Source organism: Vanellus vanellus, assembly GCF_965231255.1.
Source record: "Vanellus vanellus genome assembly, chromosome: 14".
In the NCBI taxonomy this organism is placed as follows: Eukaryota; Metazoa; Chordata; class Aves; order Charadriiformes; family Charadriidae; genus Vanellus; species Vanellus vanellus.
This window is the reverse complement of record NC_138919.1, coordinates 19,454,848-19,476,107: the sequence shown is the minus strand read 5'-3', so window position 1 is coordinate 19,476,107 and position 21,260 is coordinate 19,454,848. Positions and strand designations below refer to the sequence as shown.

The 21,260-nt window shown below is 38.8% G+C and overlaps 1 protein-coding gene across 1 annotated transcript in view; it reads right to left on the bottom strand.

Annotated features, from left to right (window-relative positions):
• Positions 1 to 1,167: 1,167 nt before the first annotated feature.
• The window catches only part of BAIAP2L1 (BAR/IMD domain containing adaptor protein 2 like 1), a 39,979-nt gene continuing 19,886 nt past the window's right edge, over positions 1,168 to 21,260 (bottom strand). Inside the window, exons 4-14 of the mRNA XM_082490418.1 lie at positions 12,075 to 12,136; positions 11,904 to 11,975; positions 11,442 to 11,579; positions 9,975 to 10,127; positions 9,344 to 9,511; positions 8,426 to 8,570; positions 7,026 to 7,233; positions 6,633 to 6,710; positions 6,145 to 6,310; positions 2,274 to 2,314; positions 1,168 to 1,771 (exon numbers count right to left, since the gene is read on the bottom strand). Coding sequence (XP_082346544.1) covers positions 1,696 to 1,771; positions 2,274 to 2,314; positions 6,145 to 6,310; positions 6,633 to 6,710; positions 7,026 to 7,233; positions 8,426 to 8,570; positions 9,344 to 9,511; positions 9,975 to 10,127; positions 11,442 to 11,579; positions 11,904 to 11,975; positions 12,075 to 12,136 — 1,307 coding nt within the window. The 3' untranslated portion in view covers positions 1,168 to 1,695. The remainder of the gene's footprint in view (positions 1,772 to 2,273; positions 2,315 to 6,144; positions 6,311 to 6,632; positions 6,711 to 7,025; positions 7,234 to 8,425; positions 8,571 to 9,343; positions 9,512 to 9,974; positions 10,128 to 11,441; positions 11,580 to 11,903; positions 11,976 to 12,074; positions 12,137 to 21,260) is intronic.

Below are 21,260 nucleotides of genomic sequence, written 5' to 3'. Positions count from 1 at the left end.
CATGCTGTGTGTGCTACCCGCCATGCTAACAGACCCTCACCATCTTCTATTTTAGTTAGTGAAGGCTTAAGCTTATAGAGACGCAGGTGACCTCCAAGGGCTGCGGTGGCAGTGTCCCATCTGCTATAGCAGAAGCATCCTCCTGCTGTGGAACTGGTGGTAGGTCACAGACAACAGTAAGTTCTGACTGCAGCAGGTGCCCTTCTCTAGGAAGAGGGGCTGTGGCACTGCCAACTATGAGCTGTCCTGAGCGAAGATTTTTGCATTTGAGGTTATTTAATTCTGAATTATTGAAAGCTTACACAGTCTTATGTCTCTCCTGTGCTTTAGAAAAGGGGCTCAGGTGTCGGTTCCATTTCTGAAAAGCTGGTGTTCCAAAATGGGATAGGGGATATTTACGCAGGGTTCTATGGCAAATGACGTCCTCAGTCTTGAACTCAACAGGAAGTGGAGCAAGGGGATTCTACCTCTGCAGCCATCACATGCTTATATACTATTTTTCGCTATTAAGTAACTGAAAGGCATTTCACATGAATTCACTGTTGGGAGTAGTAGGAGCAGGCACACCACAATGAATATCCATGCTGGAGGAAGGAACTACGTGTGTAAAGTAGAATGGTTTAGAGTGAGGATGAATCGCAGCTGTCACAATACGGACTTCATAGGGCAGGTGGGAAATACCACCTGAACAGTACAGCAATAGAGCACCCAGTGCTGATGCAGGGTGAGCACGCTAGGCTGATTTCTGAGATGATTATTACTGTAGGGGAAGTCTTTCAGACAAGCTAGCGCTGTTGGATTTAGGAAAAGCTGAGCCTCAGGTAACAAGTTGTACAACCCTGCTTGTGACAAATTAAAAGCTCAGATGCTGCACTATGCCAGCATTTATAGCTTCTTAACCCAAAATTTTCAAACTTAATCTGTTTTTCTTGTTTGAAAGGCTGCAGTAATGGAATAACTTCAAAGACGGCTTTTTATATTAGCATTTGAGAAAAAAATCATGGCACTGTTTTATTATGACTTCTTATATGACTTAAGTTTGACAATGTATTTTAAAGAAAAAATTGTAATTGAAGAATGTGTTGACAGTAACCATTAGACTTAAAAAAGCTTTCTGTTAACACTTGAAGATTTTTATCTGAACATAAATCAAAGCATTTCAAATGGTCTGTTCTTAAAGGATAAATATTTATTTATAACCTAGGGTGTCTTTCTTAAACAAAATAACATATAATCACTTTATACAGGCAATTCTCTATTCTGGAATAAGGCAGTTGTTACATTGTCCTTTTCAGAAAAAAAAATTAATCTTTTTTCTTATTTAGTAAGTGGCATATGCAGGTTTATATTCTAGAACTTACCATTGCAGTTTCCAAATAATGAATGCCAAAGATTGAGATTTGCGAGCTATTAGTTACATTGGTTTACTAAAGTATCCAAACTAGCTCCAGTATTTTCACAATTCCTACTACAAAAAAAGGCATACTGTAAAATCAAGCTAAAGTGCTCAAACATTAGCCCAAAGCGATTAACTCATTAGAAAGTATAGGTTTAAAAAAATCAGAATCCATTCCAGTATGATTCTATTGTACAGTAATTACTTTTAAATACATTTTTAGAACGAGTTTAGATAGTAGTTGTCATTACTGAAAATGGTGTTTATAAGGAGGAAGTACATGTGTCTGGACCATATATTCATCGAATAATTGGTGCTGATCTGTCATTGGTTACTGTTGGTCTGAGTTTCACGGTTGCAAAAGGATTTTCTCCACTGAAAAGAAATGCAGAGTTACTAGAAGGCTTGCTGCAATACACACCCAAATTACAGTTTTAGACTAAAGGATTCTGTGCAACTCTTAGTTTAACTTGAGTTTTTAAAACAAACTTAGATCTGAAGACTCACTTTGCAGTGATCCAAAATTTGGGAAGTTAACGCCCAGTTAGATCTGGATAATTTCTTTTAAACAGCTCCCAGTCTTCAAATATGCCTGTTTTTAACCCTTAAAGACATAGTTTAAGTCCTGCTCCCTGTCAAACTCCTGAAGAAACACTTATTTTTCTGAGAGGGGCCTGTGTGTTTTATTTTACTTGCTGCCACTCTTAAGAAACGTGCAACCAATTGTAGCCATAATGTTTTAGCAATGCCTAGGAAAAGGCACAGCGTAATGAAAGAAAGAAAATAATCCCTATTTCCCCTCAGAATTAATAGAATAATATAAGCCAGTACAAAAATCAACACAACTAAATTAGTGTAAAAGCTTTAAAAAATATACCTTAGAAATGGTGGTTTTATAATGCCGTTCATATCAGGTTTCTGTAAAAGAAAAAGAAGATACTTACATAGATTTACAAAAACATCCTACAAGTGATGTTGGATCCCGCTACAGAAAGGAGCCCCTCTCATTCAAGCAGGCTAAAATATTTCGCCATTTAGAATAATTATTGTGAAGTTCAGTTGAACTGTGGAGAGGTAGTTGTGGAGGGGAAAATTATCTCAGAACATCAAAATTAGTTAAAATGGTGTTAGCATTATCTGGTGGGGTTTTTTGTGGTGTCCAACACCCCCCTCGGATTTAAGACTGGTGATCACCTGAGGTCGAGCTGAGCATGTTATAGGCTAAAGGATCAAACAAATGTCACTGCAGCACCATCAACCCCAAGGGAAAGGCCAGAACTACTCACAGCACAGCTGTCACCCCCTACCGTTCCTGCGGCATAACTTACAAACTGCTGGTTCTCGCAGTGAAATGCCAAAACTAGGCTTGGAGCAGAGCTTATGGAGCCACAGTCAGTGTAGCTTCATGTAACTGTAAAGTCAGGAAGTTTAAAATGGCAGCAGCCAGAGAAATGAGGGGGAAAGGCTTTAAACTGGAAGAGGGCGGGTTCAGATTGAACATTAGGAAGAAGTTTTTCCCTGTGAGGGTGGTGCGGCACTGGCACAGGTTGCCCAGAGAGGCTGTTGAGGCCCCATCCCTGGAGGTGGCCTTGGGCAACCTGGGCTGGTGGGAGGTGTCCCTGCCTATGGCGGGGGGGTTGGAACTCGATGATCTGCAAGGTCCTTTCCAACCCAAACCATTCTATGATTCTATGATATTTAAGTATTAAAAGCCTGAAGTAAGGACAGATTTCTGATCTAGGTGTTTTTTTAGCTATTGTTGTTTTACAAAGTACAACCTTCAGGTATCGCCTGTGACTTTTGTGAGTAGTGGTGGCGAGTTAAAAAAAGGGCAAGAAACCAGCTGCTGGCATGTATGTACATGATTTGCTTTGTTTGTATGGGAGTGATACAAAAGGCAGAATAATTTTGCATATCTATTGCTAATATTTCATTATAACAAAGCTGTTGTGTAAGCGTACAATCTGAAAAGCCTTGTTTATGTCGTGACAGTGGGCACTGCGCTGCCCTCATGGTTTATTTCATCCCTGTGAGGTTTGGCTAACCCGAAAGGTGGCCAGGGCGCTCCAGCCCAGCGCAGCTGCAGTGTGTGGCGCAATATTACCTTCACAAGCCTGTTGGGCTACAAAGAAGTCTGGGCAAACAGTTAATGTATACATTTTTCCCCCCTCTAACTTTTATTAATAATCATACTTAATGGCATATTTCAAACTGCAAACTAATTGCATTGCTTCTGATAGGTGTCAGATAAAGTTCAAAGTGAAAGTCTGAATATACATTCTTGCATGTAGAAGCAGGAACATGCAGCAGCTCGACTTGCACCAATCACTGGGTCTGTATGGCCATTTTGTTTTCAGTATTTGCAGTTCCACCGCGGCAGAAGGGCCGTGAGCCTCTCCTCTCAGGCACAGCGCCTGCTGGATCAGTAGCTCCTAGCTGCCCTGCTCACAGTACCATGATGCAGGTGAAGAAATCTATTTATTCAGGGTTCTTAAGCACGTGCTTGACTTGCGATTCCAATGAAATTGCTCATGTACATGTCATAAACAGACTTAGACCTTAGAATTAGGCCTAATCAGCCCTTAAAATTAACTAGAATGCCCGAATTACATGCTACTTCTTACTGAAGACCAACCCTCAAAGCTCCATCAACTACTAAGTCTTTTTTAGTTGATACTGTTCTCCTTAGTACTGTCCTACATAACTCTGTGTGATCAGTTTAACTTGCAAGAACCATTCCTCATCTTTTCTTCTGGAAGTCCTGAGCTATTTTTTTCTGTGCATTCTGAAACAAAAGTAAGATGCCTCGATAAATCGTTTCCTGTAAGCATACTGTTTTACATGTACGTAAATTCTGTATGCAGCTACAAACCAGCCTGGTAAAGTGTTGAGCTTCCTTCTGAAGCCTTATGGTGGCGTGAGGGCTGGTGACTGGTATGGAAACAGGAAGGACAAGGACACCCTGCAACTTTCCAGAAGAATGGAAGTAGTGACTTTGGAGCAAAACACTTGGGTGGAAGTGCAGTGACCCTCCTCTACAGGTAAGAAGAATCGTGGGGTCACAGTCAAAAGGTGACTGCTATGAGTTATGGGGTACCTCAACAAGAGCAGTCATTATTTTATACTCCAGAATTCCTAATTTAGTTTTTTTAATCTTGCTTTCCCTGCGGAAATTCAGAATCTCAAAAAAGATGTATTTGTTGTCCACTCCTAAGAGGCTATAGGCTTCCATTCTGGCCTCCAAGGAGAACGCACTGTTCTAATTAGAGTTCTGTCCTACCATTGATCCACCATTCCTCTTGGGTTTTCAGTTCAAGAACGTTAGTCCACAAGCCTCACATTTATTCCTACCCCCCTCCCCCTCCCCGAACTGATGCCACAGAACAAACAAAACCACCCTGTGACTACTCTTGAGACCGGCCTGAGGACAGTCAGCCACAGAATGGGGACACCGAGGCAATTCAACAGATTTAGTGATTTTAAAGCTCTGTAAGTCATCCTAATTGTGTACTTAAATGAAACAGGAGCAGAAGCTTCTTTGAAGACGACCATTGTTTCCCGATGCCTTTCCATTTTACAGGAGTACCATTATAAATATTCTGTCACCCTTTGACCTTAAATGGACTCTTTCACCACTAATCAAAGTGTGATGCAACAAACTTCCAGTTTCTGATTTTTCAGTTCCTTTAGTTAATTTTACTCCCATAAAGTAAAAATTTACAAAGACCATTTCAATTTCTACTATATGAGTCAACAGATTACTTAGGAAGAAAAAATATCTGTCAGGACAACCGAAAATTTGCTTAGATGTTACATTGATTTACAAAATATTTTACTTGTATTGATAAATAATAAAATGTAATTTTTTTAGATATTGGCAGCCAACTATAGGATTCCTGACCTCTGAGAAGTTAGTTTGCTATGGTACATACTGATGGACCTTTGCATCTTACTCTGGTACAGTCTCAATTTTAGCAGTGACAACCATTTTTTTTTAAATACATATATAAAATCACAGGAAGTTTTTTTGACATCAAAATGTGATCTCTGCTTTAAGAGGCTTTTTGAAGAGTCTCCAAAACATTTATCACCACTAGACAGATATACACATCAGCAAAACATTATTTAAACAAGCAGAAAGATGACTAGTAGTTGCTTAATTGGGTGAGATTAGTCTTCATTTTGAATCACTGTTTGACTGCTGACTTAATAGCAGAAATACGGGCTTTATATGGCATTATCTATTCATAAAAATGTATTTCCACTCAGCTGTGGTTTTGCTGAACATAGACATTTGTTAGTACATATATCCCCCAGCGACATCCACAAACCCAACACCGACTGTCATGGGGTTGCGCAAAGCATTCCTGAATACCGAGTTTATGCTGCCCTAAATGCCCCATCCCACTGTAGCTGTAAAATTACTTAAGGTGATGGATTTGTACTACTTCCTGTGAGAAGTTAGTGTTTCACAGATTCCATTCCCAAGAAGTTTGCTATGTAGAGTACATCTCCTAGTATACTCTTAGTCATACCTCAACCAATTCTCCTCCCTTCCCGTTACTGCAGACGGACTGCAATGGCAGCACCCCCCGGTGCCCCTGATGAGAGCTGTGCCGAAGGGCTGCTCAAGTCAAGAACAAGTAGCTATGGTAGAACGTTCCAGGGCCTCACTTAAGAGCTCAGTTAAGTATGTCAAGAGTAGTAGGCAGGGCAGAGCATTTGGATTCATGGTATTGGTTACTTACCGGACCTGCATTTTCTGGTCTGTCAGTTGGTGTTTTAACAGTAGTACCTTTGGAAGGCTCCATTCTTTTCTCTGTTTGTAAAGACCCCAGATAGTCTGGCGGTGGGAGGACAACATCACCTTTTTCCACAAGATTTACAGAACTAATACTTCGGATTGGTGCGGGGCTGCAAGACAGAACCCCAAAATAACATTTTCAGTTCCTATAATACATCTCTCACTTATATTTAGCTCCAGGAAAGCACAAAAGTGAATGAGCTGAAAGTTAATAAAGGTGTACAATCCTACTGAAGTCTGTGGGACTCTAAATTATAAAGTCGGGGTGAAGCTAGTTCTTGGCTCTGGAAGGTGTCAGTCGTACTACAGACTGTTAGAGCGTATTTACCCTGTATGTTAGGGAGTAACAAAGATCGTGAGCAGAAAAAAACCATTTATTAAAAATGTTAGAGAAAGTTTGGGCATTTCTGCAAGTCCCACCCAAAATGTTACCTTGGCACTGGGACAAATGCTTTTTCTTCCGCTGGTTCTTCCAGTGGTCTGGTATACGACGACGGAAACCATCCCTTTCTGTAATGGGAAAGGCTTTTTCAGTTTCATATTATATAAAACTGGATAGATATTTCAGAAGACAACACTGCACAAAACAGTGGACTCAATGAACTTAGATTTAACTTCAAAGACAAGATTTCTGATGATACCAAATTAGCGTACAAAATCTCCCTAAATTAAGCACAGTGACGTATCTTGCAGGAAGACTCCAAGTCCTCAGTCAATGACAGCCAGCAAAAGAGGTGGAAAACCATTTACCAATATCTGCCATCAAAATCTGATGCGACATGTTTTTCTTCATGTTCAAATTGGGCAATAGATTGATTATCTTACACTTTAGTAGAGTCATGTTCCCCGTAAAGCCAGCCATCCTTTTCCTCAGCTACAAGAAGTGTGATGATATCCCCCTGTGCAAAGCTAAGCAACGTCTTGTTACTTCCAGCAGTATGTGGGAAGATTGTCTTTACTTTTTGCCTTTTCATTATATTTAGTCCTGTGGCAACAGAAGTTGAACGTGATAAACTGGCATCATCTGAATTCTCTGTCAAAAAGAGAAGGGGGAAAAAAAAAAGGCAAAAAAAGCAAAAATTAGCCACACACTAACAAAATTAAATACAATTAGTAGTCTGACAGGAAAAACAAAAAGCAGATAAAGGAATACTCAAGTGCAGATTGAGTTCTGAGACTCTGTACTGTTCTGGTTTCCACTTACACAGCTCTCGATTATCTGCCAGTGTTTCTTACCACCATGCAGCTCTTAATAGCACACGCATTTATGTACACCCCCATCACAATAAAGTTGAATCGACAGACATAAAAAGTTACGCAAGTTTTAACTTGCTACTTTCCTCTTTTGGCATGAAAAATGTTAAATGTTCACAGCCATAAAAGACCTTTGAAAATTTTCCATTCAAAAAAATGTAACTGCGTATAAACTCCAAGACTTCATTTTCAAATGTGCCTATAGCAGTCAACGTCAACAGAACTGGTGAGAGCTGCAGACCCTTGGCACTTTGCAGGTACTAGATGGTTACCAGAAGACAACTTAATGGAGGTCTCAAAATTGTACGTTATTTGACCAGCACAATATATTGTAAACACATTTTTAAGGAAGAAATGTTGGAATTGCTATTATCACATTGAAGACTTCTGCATTTCTTATGTTGCGATCTAGGCTTAGTTCTTTCCCTTCCTTCCCTACAGCAGAGAGAGTAACAAAATCAATATATTAGAAACTAAGAAAAAATTTAATAGGATTTTACATTTCAGGAAAGAAAAACGAGACTGTGCTCCTTTCGTCCGATGTGCATCCTTCCCTAACTGCCACATGTCCTTAAAGGAGACCAAAGCCAGCCTGTAATAGGCATTTATGTTTATTTGTGTGCACCGAAATAATCACTCCAATGTATCTTGTTCAATATTATAGGATGTATTCTTCTGATAAGACTGGAAGTCATAACGGCAGTTGAGTTGGGTTAATCAGAGACACGCAGCACGTGATTAAAACAGAATCTACCTATCTTGACCTCTATGTTACTGCAAACAATTCTTCGCTTCTCACAACACATTTGTCCTGTTTGGTAACTTATGTAAATACTTTGTAAAGACCATTTTCTACGCCTCTATACATCCTGGAATTCACATTATCATAGTAGTCATGGGGTCCTGAGATATTTTTGCACACTATAGTATGACATTTACACTTACACAGTTTGCAACAAAGGGACACTCACCTGCCGAGTTCAGTTTTTCAGATGTCTTGGGAAGCGTCGCAGGATTGTTAAACATATCAACTAGTGGACTGGTGTATGCCCTACCTGTAGGAGCGGGGGGCACCTTTGATGCACTTTCATGATGAGGATAAAAATCATTTCCAATCTAGAGTCACAAGAACAACACTATCACAACACTGAGGAGACAGTGACAACTTATTTGCAACATTAAATTCTAGAAAGCAATGCTTAAATATTCCCAAACAATACATACTTAGACCCATCAGAAAGTCCTCACGTTCCTATAAAATTGCTGATAGAAGAGTTTGTAAGAGGCTTCTGTCCCTTGATAAACATTTGCTAGTGGGAATGCTATGGTAGCTCTTTTTTCCACAAATAGCACAGTTACACCTAGACAATCCCCAGATTATTTTTTTTTTTTTTTAAAAAAGTTGACTAATATAGAAATTCAACAACTAATGGTGACACAACATACAAATAGGTAGAATTTAGAATCTGTACTCTAATACACTAATAAGAATCATGAAGGGAGGAAGGAAGAAAGAAAAAAAATAGAAAATAACATTTTATTTATATTGAACCACTGAGCGTGTAATTACTATTACTTACAGATCAGAATGTAGGAAATGGAATGGTTAGAACAGGAGTAGTTCTGAGGCTGGGCTCTGCAGAAGAAGTCTTAGGCACCCGCCTGAAAACGGGGCCTCGTCTGGATAGGCACTTCTGCCCACTACACTATTTTTCCAGTTGCAGAGCTTCAGCGTAATGATTCTGCTTTCCTACCCAACCACAGTATATTCCAACAGAGGTGCAGTGTAGACTCGGCCCCAAATGCTTCGGTACAAGAGAAGCTAGCGAAGCCACTCTGCTCCCATTTAAGAGAGGGAACCTTTTACCATCACAGAACAACGAACGTACCGTGTTATTTCTCTCTATCATCGGTGAGGGCTGTGGAGTTCCCGATATGGGAGTGGAACCAGGTGTCTGCATTTCGTCTATCATCATTCTGACTTTCTCAGGCACTTTGGTGGCATCGCTACAGATCTCCTGCCACCCCGGCAGCTTGGATTTTAGGAAGTCCGCACACTGCATCCAAGTTTAAAAGGTACTTGTCAAAGATACACTTTTTCATAAAATTGCGCAGACCTACTTGTTAGTTTTCATTATACTAGAATGAGAACACCAGCAAAATGGAAGACTTTTTCAAAGATTTTCATAAGTCATAGCTCTTTGAAACAAATAATACGTTGTAGAAAGAGACTGTCCTTTTTCAGGGTCAGATACTGGAAATACCCAATCAGTCCATGCATTTTTTTCTTAATATATGATTTTTAAAAAGTTACAGTAACCCTTTATTGTCGCTACACTACGGTTAAGAGAATATCGCAATGTAAACATTTTCAATGACCTGATCACAGCACTCATTTGGCACTACAGTGTTTCTAAGTGCTATTTTAGCTCTTGATGGCAGTCTGATCTACATACCGCAGGAGACACTATATGATTAGGTTTCAGGAGTTTCTTTTCTGTTTACACTCACAACACTGACCTGAATGTGATAGAAGTGTATGTGCTGGGTAAAGCTGCAGTGCTTGTCAACCAGAAAACAGAATCTTCTTTTTTCTTCAAGGAGAGCTTCTCTGCAGCCTTCTGCAATAAATCTCTGAATATCACTCTGCCGAGAGCTGACGGTTTCCAAATACTAAGAGGAAAAAAAGCCCCAAATAATCACAGTCTGAGTTTTATTTGATACTATATCCAATTACTGAAGCAAACTCCAGAAGCCTTAGACAGGGCTTTTGGGAAGGCAGGGGGGGGAGGGAGGCTCTGCTCCCACGGCTCTTTCACGCACACCCCTGCCTCCCTCATGGCACGGGGCTGGGAGGAGGTGAAGCAAAGCAAGAAAGAGTCTTTCAGCCGCTAAATAAAATGCTGCCTGCAGTGAATAAGAATATGACATCAAAGCAGTAAATGTGCAGAGCAGTTTTAAGGCCACAGGTGTTCTAATTGGACTGAATACCTTCGTCTGCTACAGAGCAGTTACATGTACTCTCACAAACCTATGATGAATCTCTACTCCATTTTAGAGAGGGGAACATCAGTTACTATAAAGACTAAACTAGATCTGTCTGCGGTTATGAGGATTCATGGCTAAACTGTGATTAAACGCAAACCTCAAATTCTCAGTCCAATACTTTACAAAAAAGAACTGTTACGAGCATAGGTTAAAAGATAGGTAGAAAGGTAGGCTAGTACTAGTTATGTTTACTGTACTTTGTTATAAACAAAGCTTTATTTGAAAAGAAAATTAAATCAGAAAAATGTGGAGAAAAAAATATACAAGCTACCACGAAATAAAATTGTTGTGCAAATAAAAATATCAACGGCAAGTATTTTGAGAGACACATGACAACCAGAATATGACTTACTCTTAAAAGTTTCTCGTCATTGCCTCGCCATTTCTTATTTCGCCTCAAGATGGCGATGCAGTTTTAAGAGCAGTAGGAAAGGTAATAAGCGATAACAGCAGTTGGCATTTGCCTACTTTGGGAAATTAATTTATCGGAAATTACTACTAAATTTGCATGGCATAGCTGACTCCCTGTGTAAACCTCTGCACTGAGGTGTAGTGACAGAGGTACTTAAAAAAATAAATAAAAGTCAAGTAGAGATCAAGGGATGAAACCTAGAAACTGAGGCAGAAGACTGAATACATACAGCAGAGCAGTCCAGAGCTTGATTTCAACTGGAATACATACTCTAGGAGTGCCTTTCATATAAACCAACTCTGAGGAACCAAAAGTGCGTGTTCTTTGAGACTGCAGAGCTTAACTGCTGCCAAACAACTTACAGAGGAGTTACATGTATTAATTAATAACAATGCATATACAGAAATAGTGGTAAGCTTCAGAAATGAAGTTTTAAAACAGACTCAGATGTGACTTGTAATAGCTTAACATTTTCTGTTGACCAGTTCTCATACAAAGAAACAAATAGCTTGAGACAATACACTGACCTCCATTTCTTTATGCTCGTATTTCATTACATTTCGTGCTCCTTGGCTTTTCCTTCTGATTTTTTTCAGCTCAGCCTGAGACTTCTCTAAAGAATCTAATTTGCTTCTGTGTTCAGTTTGGTACCTCTTTAAAGTTGCCTGCAATCAAAGTGTTTAAAACATCTCATAACGCACTCAGCCATGTAACTGGGTAAGCGACTGAAAAGCATTACCAAAATCTATGCGATATTGCTAATACACATCAAATGAGTTCGGCAATTGCCTCTCTCAACTTTAGTTTAAAAGTGCTATTGTCATGCATCGGTTCCCTTTTTAACTCAAAACAAGCATGAAAAATTTTGCCATGCTTATATATCTAAAACTCAATTCTAACATTGATTAATTGTTAGCAAACAACTTCTGAAAAATTTTTGCCTAGGAACAGATAAATAAAATATGAGTTTTAGAATTGAATGTACTTACAGTCATATATTTTACATCCAGGTCTGTTTTCTTCTCCAGTTCGGATATAATTTCTTTATGAAATTTTTTGAACTTTAAAAGCAAATGAATGAAAGGTTATTAGAAATTGGCACAACTAATTTATAATTTCAAAAGGAAAGTAAATTAAAAAAAAGAAATTGTTTAACTTACACTCTCCTCTAGACTGTCATTAAGTTTCTTGTGTGTTCTTGAAATTTCTATGAGAACTTGGCCTGTTGATAAACAGACAACCATATTTGTTTCTTTCATAGAGTTCTGAAGTTAGTTAACTAAGAGCAGTAATAAAAAAATATTTAACCAATATATTTATTAACTACAATATATTTAAGAGGGATAAGCAATTTCTTGCTGTTGCTCATCACAGCAGTTTAAATAAATAACTAGATCTGGCCACAGACAAACCAAGCAGCTCACAAGAATAATTAATCATACATTATTATGCAAAAGGGACATGGAGTGCCAGACAAAATAAAAACTTCCTTCTCTCCAGAATAGCTCATATTGATTTAGTAACAGCCTCTTTTCTTGCCAAGTCAGAGAATAGCACACAAGAACTAGAGATATTTGCTGCTATCCGAATAGCTGCTGTCCGTTTTTTTTAGTCTGAAAATTAAACTTTAATGTTTATTAACTGACTGCACCTTCAGAATTAAGAAAGTGAGCTTTCACATTCATTCACAGCACACCTGCTGAAACAGATCCGATACATATGCCGATTCATTTCCCATGCTGTTTTATCAGCGATTACAGCCTGACTGTACAGCATTAACTAACAGCCAAGCAGCAGCGGATTTCTCAGCATCCTCTCAACAGCCCCTAAACACGCCTCGTGTTCTCTGCTGCCTTCCAGCACCGAGTTACACAGCTGACTTCCAACCTCCGGCAGTTAAAAGCTGGACTGTTTCATTTTGCTTTAGGAGGATATAGAGGAAAAACACCTCAACCCTTTGGGTGCGGTTCATGTGCAAACCGACGTAAACGGTGCCTGCCGCGGCCCTGCCCTGTTTGCAGACAGCCACATCATCCTGCTCTGGATACGGCCGGCCACATCATCCCCACTCCCTCCGCTGCGCTGGCACGAACGCACCGAGGGCCAGCCAGGCTCGTCTGGGAGACTGCAGCACGCTGCTGAGAGTAACGAAGTGTCCTGAAGTGCCCAGTTTGGCTTCACCAAATCAGATCCCTGGATAGTTACCGGGTCTCAAACAGGAGCCCTTACAACAACTGAGAAGTGCCGGGGCCACAACCGGGTTCCCAAACTGTCGCATCCGAAAGCCTCGACTAGAGATGTGTCACTGCATTTCCATGGCGAGAACAGCAGGTTCAGTTCCACAGCTGGTTCACTGGCATGCCTCTCGCAGCAATCCATCTCTTCCGCAATCAACCTTGCGGTTACCCCGGCGTGAAGAATTTGCCAAACAGGTGCTCGCAGTATTGAACGGGCAGTCGTGCTGTGGTAGTGTACAGGCAGCCCCCACAACGCGGCACGCTGTTCTGCAATGCTGATTTTGTATCACTGGCAGAGTTGCTGCATGGCACTACTCTGTGTCCCCTCCTACTTGTTATAGGATTCCCTATTTCCTTTTTTCAAATTAAAAAAAAAATAAATGCATTAACTGTTCAACACACTGCTTTACAAATCTTGTTTTCTACCGTCCATATTCTTTGAGAACTCCTCCTGAGTCAGTCAGCAGAGACTTATCATCCTATAATGCTTCAGATCCTTCACCTCCCAAAAGGTGCAGATAATTAAAAAAAATTAGCTAAAGAAAATGAGTGACAGAGCTTTTCATGAGACCTTTCATCTCTCCTCCTTTCTCAACATCTCCCCAGCCATCAAAACCTGTCTCCCCACAGCACCTACTCTATACCCACCTCTTATGTCCACCGTCTCTTTGCACAACAGCCTACAGGAGACTTGGAAGAAGGAATCGGAATACAATGAAAACAGTCAACCCCTTGATTAGAAAAAAAGTGATTTGTGCTCAGGATAGTAGATGGGAGAGACAGAGGGGTGCTTGTTTTTTTGGTTAATACATATGTTCTGTACAGCCTACAGAGTGCTATGCTTTTTTTTGTTCATATTTAAAAGTTGCTTGTGACTACTGAAATAGAAATACTATGAGAAGTGAGAGGTGCTATAGTAATTAGTTGCTCATATGCAACAGAAAAGTAAATACAGTGTAGTTACATCAACCCTTGAAGTCAGGGACATGCGTAAGCCACCTTGGTAATTGAGGCTCTAGAAGTGAACACACTTCAGTCCACGGTGTTTCTGTTTCACCAAACTCAAATGAAAACATACATTTTAGACTGTAAAGGGCTTCTAAAATTAGAGGAGTTTTGTAAACATGTATCTGCAACTTAAAAAGGAAAATAGTGTTAAACGAAATTAGGAAAAAATAAATCAAAAAGTACAAATTACAAAGTTGGTTTGGTTTTAAATATGCAGACTAGAAAGCTATAGGGGAAGTTATAGAAATTGAAGGTGAGTGTTGAAACGGCCCTCAAAATAGTTGCCCTTATAGGTTTTTGTTCTTTTTAAAATGAACTTTGTGAAAAGTCTGTTTTGAGAACCTGCTGCCAAAGCAGCGCGCTGAGCTAATCCTTGGCAAGGCTGAGGCAGCCCACCCGAGCGTTCCAAGCACCGACAGCCGCGCAACAAGGTCGGGCATTGACTCGGCCCTCGCGGCGCCCACGCACACTCCCTTCCTCCGGCCTGCCCTGCCACCGCAGAGTAAACGCGCCACAAAACAGCCCATTCACCTGGGGCGGCAAGAATGGAAAACCTGACGCTCGGAGGTTGTTATTTTTGTCTCACACAGCACTTGAACTGACTGCAGCCTTCTCGTCTTTTGGCTTTGAATGCTTGGTTAGAAACAGGTTTTTTCATCTTTATTACGAAGAATACTGCCGAACCGTGTCCTGAAATTAAGAGAACTTTAAAAACTACACTTCCCTCTAAATGGTCTGTACTGGATTATTTTACAAGTTTATTTTAGAGAGTTCTAGAACACTTTTAAATAGTATTTTCAGGTATCAGTGACTGTAACTCTAACTGCATTTTCTTGTTCTCTCAACCAGATACTCCCTGTATGCTGCGTACCAGGCAAAAGCCATTCTATGCTGGGATCTCCTTACCACCACCAGTAACCCGCAGGCACTGTATGAACTGGCTCATCCATTTGACTTCCTCCATGTTTTGAGTCAACATTTTGAAGAGAACCCATAGTAAGCACTCTCTGACCTATTAAGATTTAAATTATCGTTTAAATTATAGGTCAAATTCCACACTTTGAATAAATAGAGAATATTTTTGTAGTGAACATAAACTGGCAATAAAAAATATGGTGTAAGATAATGGGTTAGCCACATTTTGATGGCCCTCCCAAAGAAGATTTACACAAGGAGACAAGTTTTTGTAGAAGACTAATTCAGGAAAGCCAAAACAACCCCTAGCCTACATGTAACAGTATCCAAGTGGAATGGAAGTTGAACAACTTCAATATAATATCTTGATTTTAATGGCAGTAATAAATTATAGAATAGCTCTAATAAAGCACACTGGGTTACTCTGGATTAATACCAGCATAACCTAAGGTCAGGCTCTAATGTTCAGTAATTATTCATCTTGTAAAAAGGTAAAGAAAACTACTTAAGGTGAAGACAAACATCTATCTCTCACATCAACTACAAATATTTTGCTATGTATTAAAGCTGCTCACGATCAGGTTTTACATATGACAGCTCATAATACACAATAACCAAACATTAACCTTGTCATCATTTATTGGCAAGCCCCAAACCTATCAAACATAATGACATGACTGGAATGTACGATAACACACCACTTAAGCCCAATTTGTGGTAGACATACTGTAAACTGGAACTGGTTTCAGGCACCATATTATGTAATGAATTAATAAACCAAAACCACCCATCTTGATGGTAAACATATCTATTGAAATAACTGCCTTTCAAAGATATTTTCTTCTGCTCTCCACTCCCCCGCACCCTGAAATCTTTGTGACTAAAAGAGTAGAGGTACGTTAAGTACTCCCACATTTGTTTTAGAAAACAAAAACGTACTTGTAAATGGTTATAGATAGTTGTTCTGTTATTTTGCTATTACCTTGTAAGTGCACTCCAGGGAAGAGAAGAAACGGTCTCTTTCAGACAGGGGTTTTGGGGAACATCTCAAATGCATTAAATAACTTAAAAATAAACCAAAAATTTCTCATGTGGTTCTTGAAATCATGCTGCGTAACACAGATATAATCTGAAATATGACCATGAACAGTAATGCTAAGTTCCATGGTAAATTTAGTTTAGTTTCAAATAGTTTCAATGCGTAGGTAGAAAGATCTTTCAAGCTGAAACTTCAGGAATTTGTGGAATATTTTTAGGCTTAGCCAAGGCTGTTGGTTGTATCTATACTTTCTATTGAGAAGATAAGACAGACTAGAATTCCATTAATGCTGTTGGTTTTGCCACCAAAAAAGAGGAAAAAAAAAAATCACTAACCCAAAATGTGTAACAGTTATTTCTCCATACACAGCATCCCATGAGAGAGAAGACATCCTTCAAAGACTGTCTTCACAGCAGATGAAAAACAAGGAAAGCAATTTCTAACAGAAATACTTATTCTTAAGGCCAGAATACAGAACTTCTGGAGCCGTTACACTTCAACCTCACTGTTCGCACTGGGTGATTGTACTGGTTATTTCTCTCTTCAACTTATGTTGACTGTTCTTATGAATAGAAGACTTAGTTCAAGTTAGAAACAAAAATGGAACTCAATCAAATATTAACAGCTACCAACAAAATCACTTAAACTTTTAAAAGACTGAAGAGCTATATTAGAATCAATAAAAGTATTCGTTGGAGCACCTTACTTGAAATATACTTCAATATTGTTTTATTTAGAGGAGGTTGCTCTTGAAAAAATGTCAAGTCTCTGAACGTAGGTGTCTGGGAATGGACAAAGTGCTTAACTACATCACTCATTTGTCTCCTGTTGGCCTGTTCTGCATTCAGGGCAAGTCTAGTAACTCCATGTCTTAAAGATGAAACCACATAAGTATTTACATTAAATAAGAATGAAAGGCTGAGCCAAAGCTATACATGGAGACAGTACAGTTCAAGGATATTATTAGATGCCATTTCTGTCAAGATGCTCTCTTTCTTCCAAGTTACCTTTGCCCAGGCAAAAGGCATGTATGAAAAGGGAAAGTTAGAAACAGAAGCCTTTCAAGGCAGTGAAATAGAAAGTTTCAAAGGAATACAGTATAACAAATACGTATGATTGAACAAAATGTCTGTTAAGCCTCAAATGCATTAAATTTATCATTCTTTCATAGGAAGGATTTAATGCAGAAGTATTTAATTGTGCAGATGCTTTAAAGAAGGCAAAAACCTTTAATGGAATTTAATGTGAAAGAAACTTATAAAAAAAGGACAGAGTAATGTAAAACTTCCCAAGCTCCAACTGTACTTTGCTTCTAATACAATTTGTACAGAATGCTTTAAAAAAACCCACAATCTGTAGAATTAATACTAATACGCACATAAATCAATAGGACTAGGTCAAGTCTGCCTTTCCTTACCGCATGAACGAACATGAAATAGGAAGCAAGGAGTAAATCTCTCTGTAGTTCATTTTATAAAGTGGCATTGACACATGACCATTCAATGCCACTTTTTGAAGGTGATTGCAGAAGGTGAAGGGGAAGAACAAAAAAAAGAATAAAACCTACAATAGAGAACAGGGGAAGAGATTTCAGAGTATAGTAAAGTATTAAGTCCACTATGCTTGCTAGATGTAGTGCCCTGGAGCAGCACCTCCAAATAGATAGTTATGTTTTGCTAAAGCAGCGAATAAATAAATAAAACCTGTAAATAAAACACAAATAGAAGCAAAGAGAGCTTCATGTTCTAAATGGCACACAGATCAATTTTTATTTTAAATATGCAGAGTTCTCACTGAGGCTGTGAACAACAGATGTTTCTGTGATAACAAGCAAATAAATTAATTAATTTAAAACAGATTAAACACAGGGTAAAGGAAATGAAAGAGACTGCCATGATACAATGGCTGAAGTCTGTGTATTCATGTACTAGTCCAGTAAGAAAAAAATCCAAAAGTGATATTGATTATGAACCACGAGGAAGGAAACTGAACATTATGATATTATTGGACATGTAAAAATAAATTTTAAGTACTATACAATTAAAGATATATAATGATAGAAAAATGTAGTCCTGTTAACAGCATGTGTTGTCAGTCATTTACACTAGGCTCTGACACAAAATAAACTAGCAGCAATTATTCATTTAACATACAAGTAGTCTCATGTTCTCGACTCCCCTGTAACTATGTAAGCATTTTATATGAAGTTGCTTTCAAAGCATCATTTCTCATCTAAAGTTAGCTCACGATACTTCAAGTAATCATCTGAAACTGATTTAATGCTCAGAGTCAAGAAGTTTCAGTTTCTCCACAGCTCAGCTTTTTCACTGATTTTTCACAAGTTCCATTACTTCTAAATATTTAAAATCTTTTTAGATATTTTACAGTGTCATTGATACAGAAGAGGTAACCAGACTTCCAAAGTTCGTAAGACCCTGGAAGATGCCCAAGTCTAAGTATCTTGCCTCCATGTCCATACAAAACCAGTAAGCAATAAATAGGATTGTACAAGACACCATTGCTGATTTTGGGAGTTGGGCACCGAGGGTGTTAGGTGATGATGAACTCCTCGTGCTCTACTTTCTCCTTCTCATAGGGCTTTGCTGCCCATGTTCCTCATATGGCTCCATAGTGAAAAAATATATTCTAGCCCATGCACAGAGTTTCTATGTATGAAGTCAAAACTTCATCAAGTTAAAAAAAAAATTAGTATACCTTCAATTTTCACCAAGACAAATAATTTCTTTCCAGCTACTTCATAGCCAATGTACTTTAACAAGAGTTCACAGCTGTTTTAATAAGCAGAGAGTATGTTCTAGGTACAACACACTTTCTTCTATTGGAAGAAAAGGACCTTTTACCATTTTACATTTACAGCAAATACTGTACGCTAAATTCTATGCTTCCCAAAATATTTTTTTATTTTGATATGTACATATTGGTATGTACATATTGTACATACATTTGTAGGTACATATTTGTAAAGGCTATACATACAAATACCTATCTCTCACTGACAGCCTGTTCCCTCTGCACCAGAGCCAAATAGCATCAGAAGAAAACAAACAAAAATTAACTTGGCTAGTAGCAGGCTGCCACTGCTATTTTCTCTTGGTCATCCTCTCTCCTAGCAAGATTCTTGCCCCCCCCCCCCAGGAGCATACAGCCAACTGGATAAATTGCACCGGTGGCTACAGCTCAGCTGTGGCCACTGTCTTCTCCAGGACCTCTGTTTCCTAGTCACAGGCTTACTATGTTGCGGAACTGGCTGGAAAAATGCATTCAGGACCAGTTATAAGATAATGGCTGGTATTTTACCCCAAATGAATTTCTGTCTCAAAAGGGAAACACAAAAGCCTAGCCACCAATTCTCAGCAGCTTAGCTTATTTGGACTGAAGTTTCCTAGAACTCATACTTGACAATACACTCTTTAACACTTCCCCTGTTGTTAGATTACACATTGCTCTCAGCCTGAGGAATACAATCAGAGAATCCTGCTACTCAACAATCCTTTTCCCATTTCATAGTTACACAAAGAGTGAAGGGACAGTTCACTTGTACTGCAGTAGCTAGCACCTCTTATTTGTCATACCATTTTATTTTGTAGTTCAGGATCAAAATTTTGTAGTAATCTTTTCCTTGTTGATGATCGTATGAAAGAAAATAGTGCAAAACTGCATAGTGAAGTACTTTCTCCAATATGTAAGACAGAATTAAAATTATGATTTTTCTTCAAAACGTTGGGATATTTAAGTATTAAGAGATAGCTGTTCCCACATAAGGCTTTACAAGAGTGAATACTTAAGAGGTTATCAAAGCCATTACAATTTCCAGTTATTCTGAGTTTGTTCTTGGTATGATGCTCCTGTCTTGCAATTTTAAGCAGAACAAAAATATTAGCTTACATCATATTGTAAGGAGGAACGTGACTTGATTACAGTTTTAGGAAAGTTTAGTCTGCTAGTCTAATTCCCCTTTCTCTCCAAAGCTGTATTGATCTCTTAAAAAAAAAATTCAGAGATTAGAATTTTTTAAACCTACTATATCATTGAACAAATGTTAATTAACATGAAATAATCATCTTGTTTCAGATGATTGGTAAGCATAGTAACTAAATTTCAATGTTAAAAAAAGAAAAGGAAAAGCATACGCCACATAAATAATGCATGAAAAATGGCAAGTTTGTTTTTCCACCTGTTACTCCATTGCTAACATACATGAAGGCTGCTGCAGGCATTTATTTTTTACTCAAACATACAACTCCACACTATATTAAGGTATGTATGTCAGAGACTGATCTTTCATAGGGCCTTGAAAGCCGTATATACAATATATACTTGAGCTGCAATGGTGTTAAACAAGTGACTTGTAATCCTTACTGAGGTCGGGTGCAAAGAGAGTAAGTTACAATACAGTCACAAGCCTGAACTTGCCCGTATGAAGCCCTGCTGGTTTCAGGCAGGTTAGTTAGGGAAGATCATACAGCAGAGCTAATCTCTGTTTTTCAGCAGGACTGGAACAAACAAATCACACTAAACAGCAAAAACTGAAGTTCTTTATGAGTTTCCAGTACTAGAGAGGATACATATTTAAGCTATCGTTATAAATGTTACATGATAGTCAATAAAATGCAAGGAATCACTGCATTTTTTATTACAGCACTTTGGAACTACCATCAAGTTTCCCAGTCTTCGCAGTGTCCAAAAAAAAAAAAAAAAAAAAAATCCACACCCAAAGTGAGCCAAAAGTTTTGATAAAAGTCTTTTTTCTCAGAAGTCCAGACAACTGGTTCCTCTCCACCCCCCTCTCGCCTTAGGAATGTTAAGGACATCTACGACTGATAGTGGACTTTTTTTTCCTTCAGAAATAATCAAATCAGTTAAGATCTGCCTGTACATACAAGATGTAGTTAGACCTTCAGTTAAAGGACTTACAAGCTAATTACATATATGATGTAATTTTCTTCAGAATGTTGTGATTTACTTTCTATTTTCCATCTATTTCTCTCACTAAGAAGGCACCTAAGTATTTTTCTTCTACACAGGCTCTCAGGCTTATTTCTTTGCCAACAGTCATACCGGAGGGCAGCAGTGAAGACAGGCGATGATTGCTAGGCATCAGCTGAGAGAAGGGCCTCTGCCTGCTG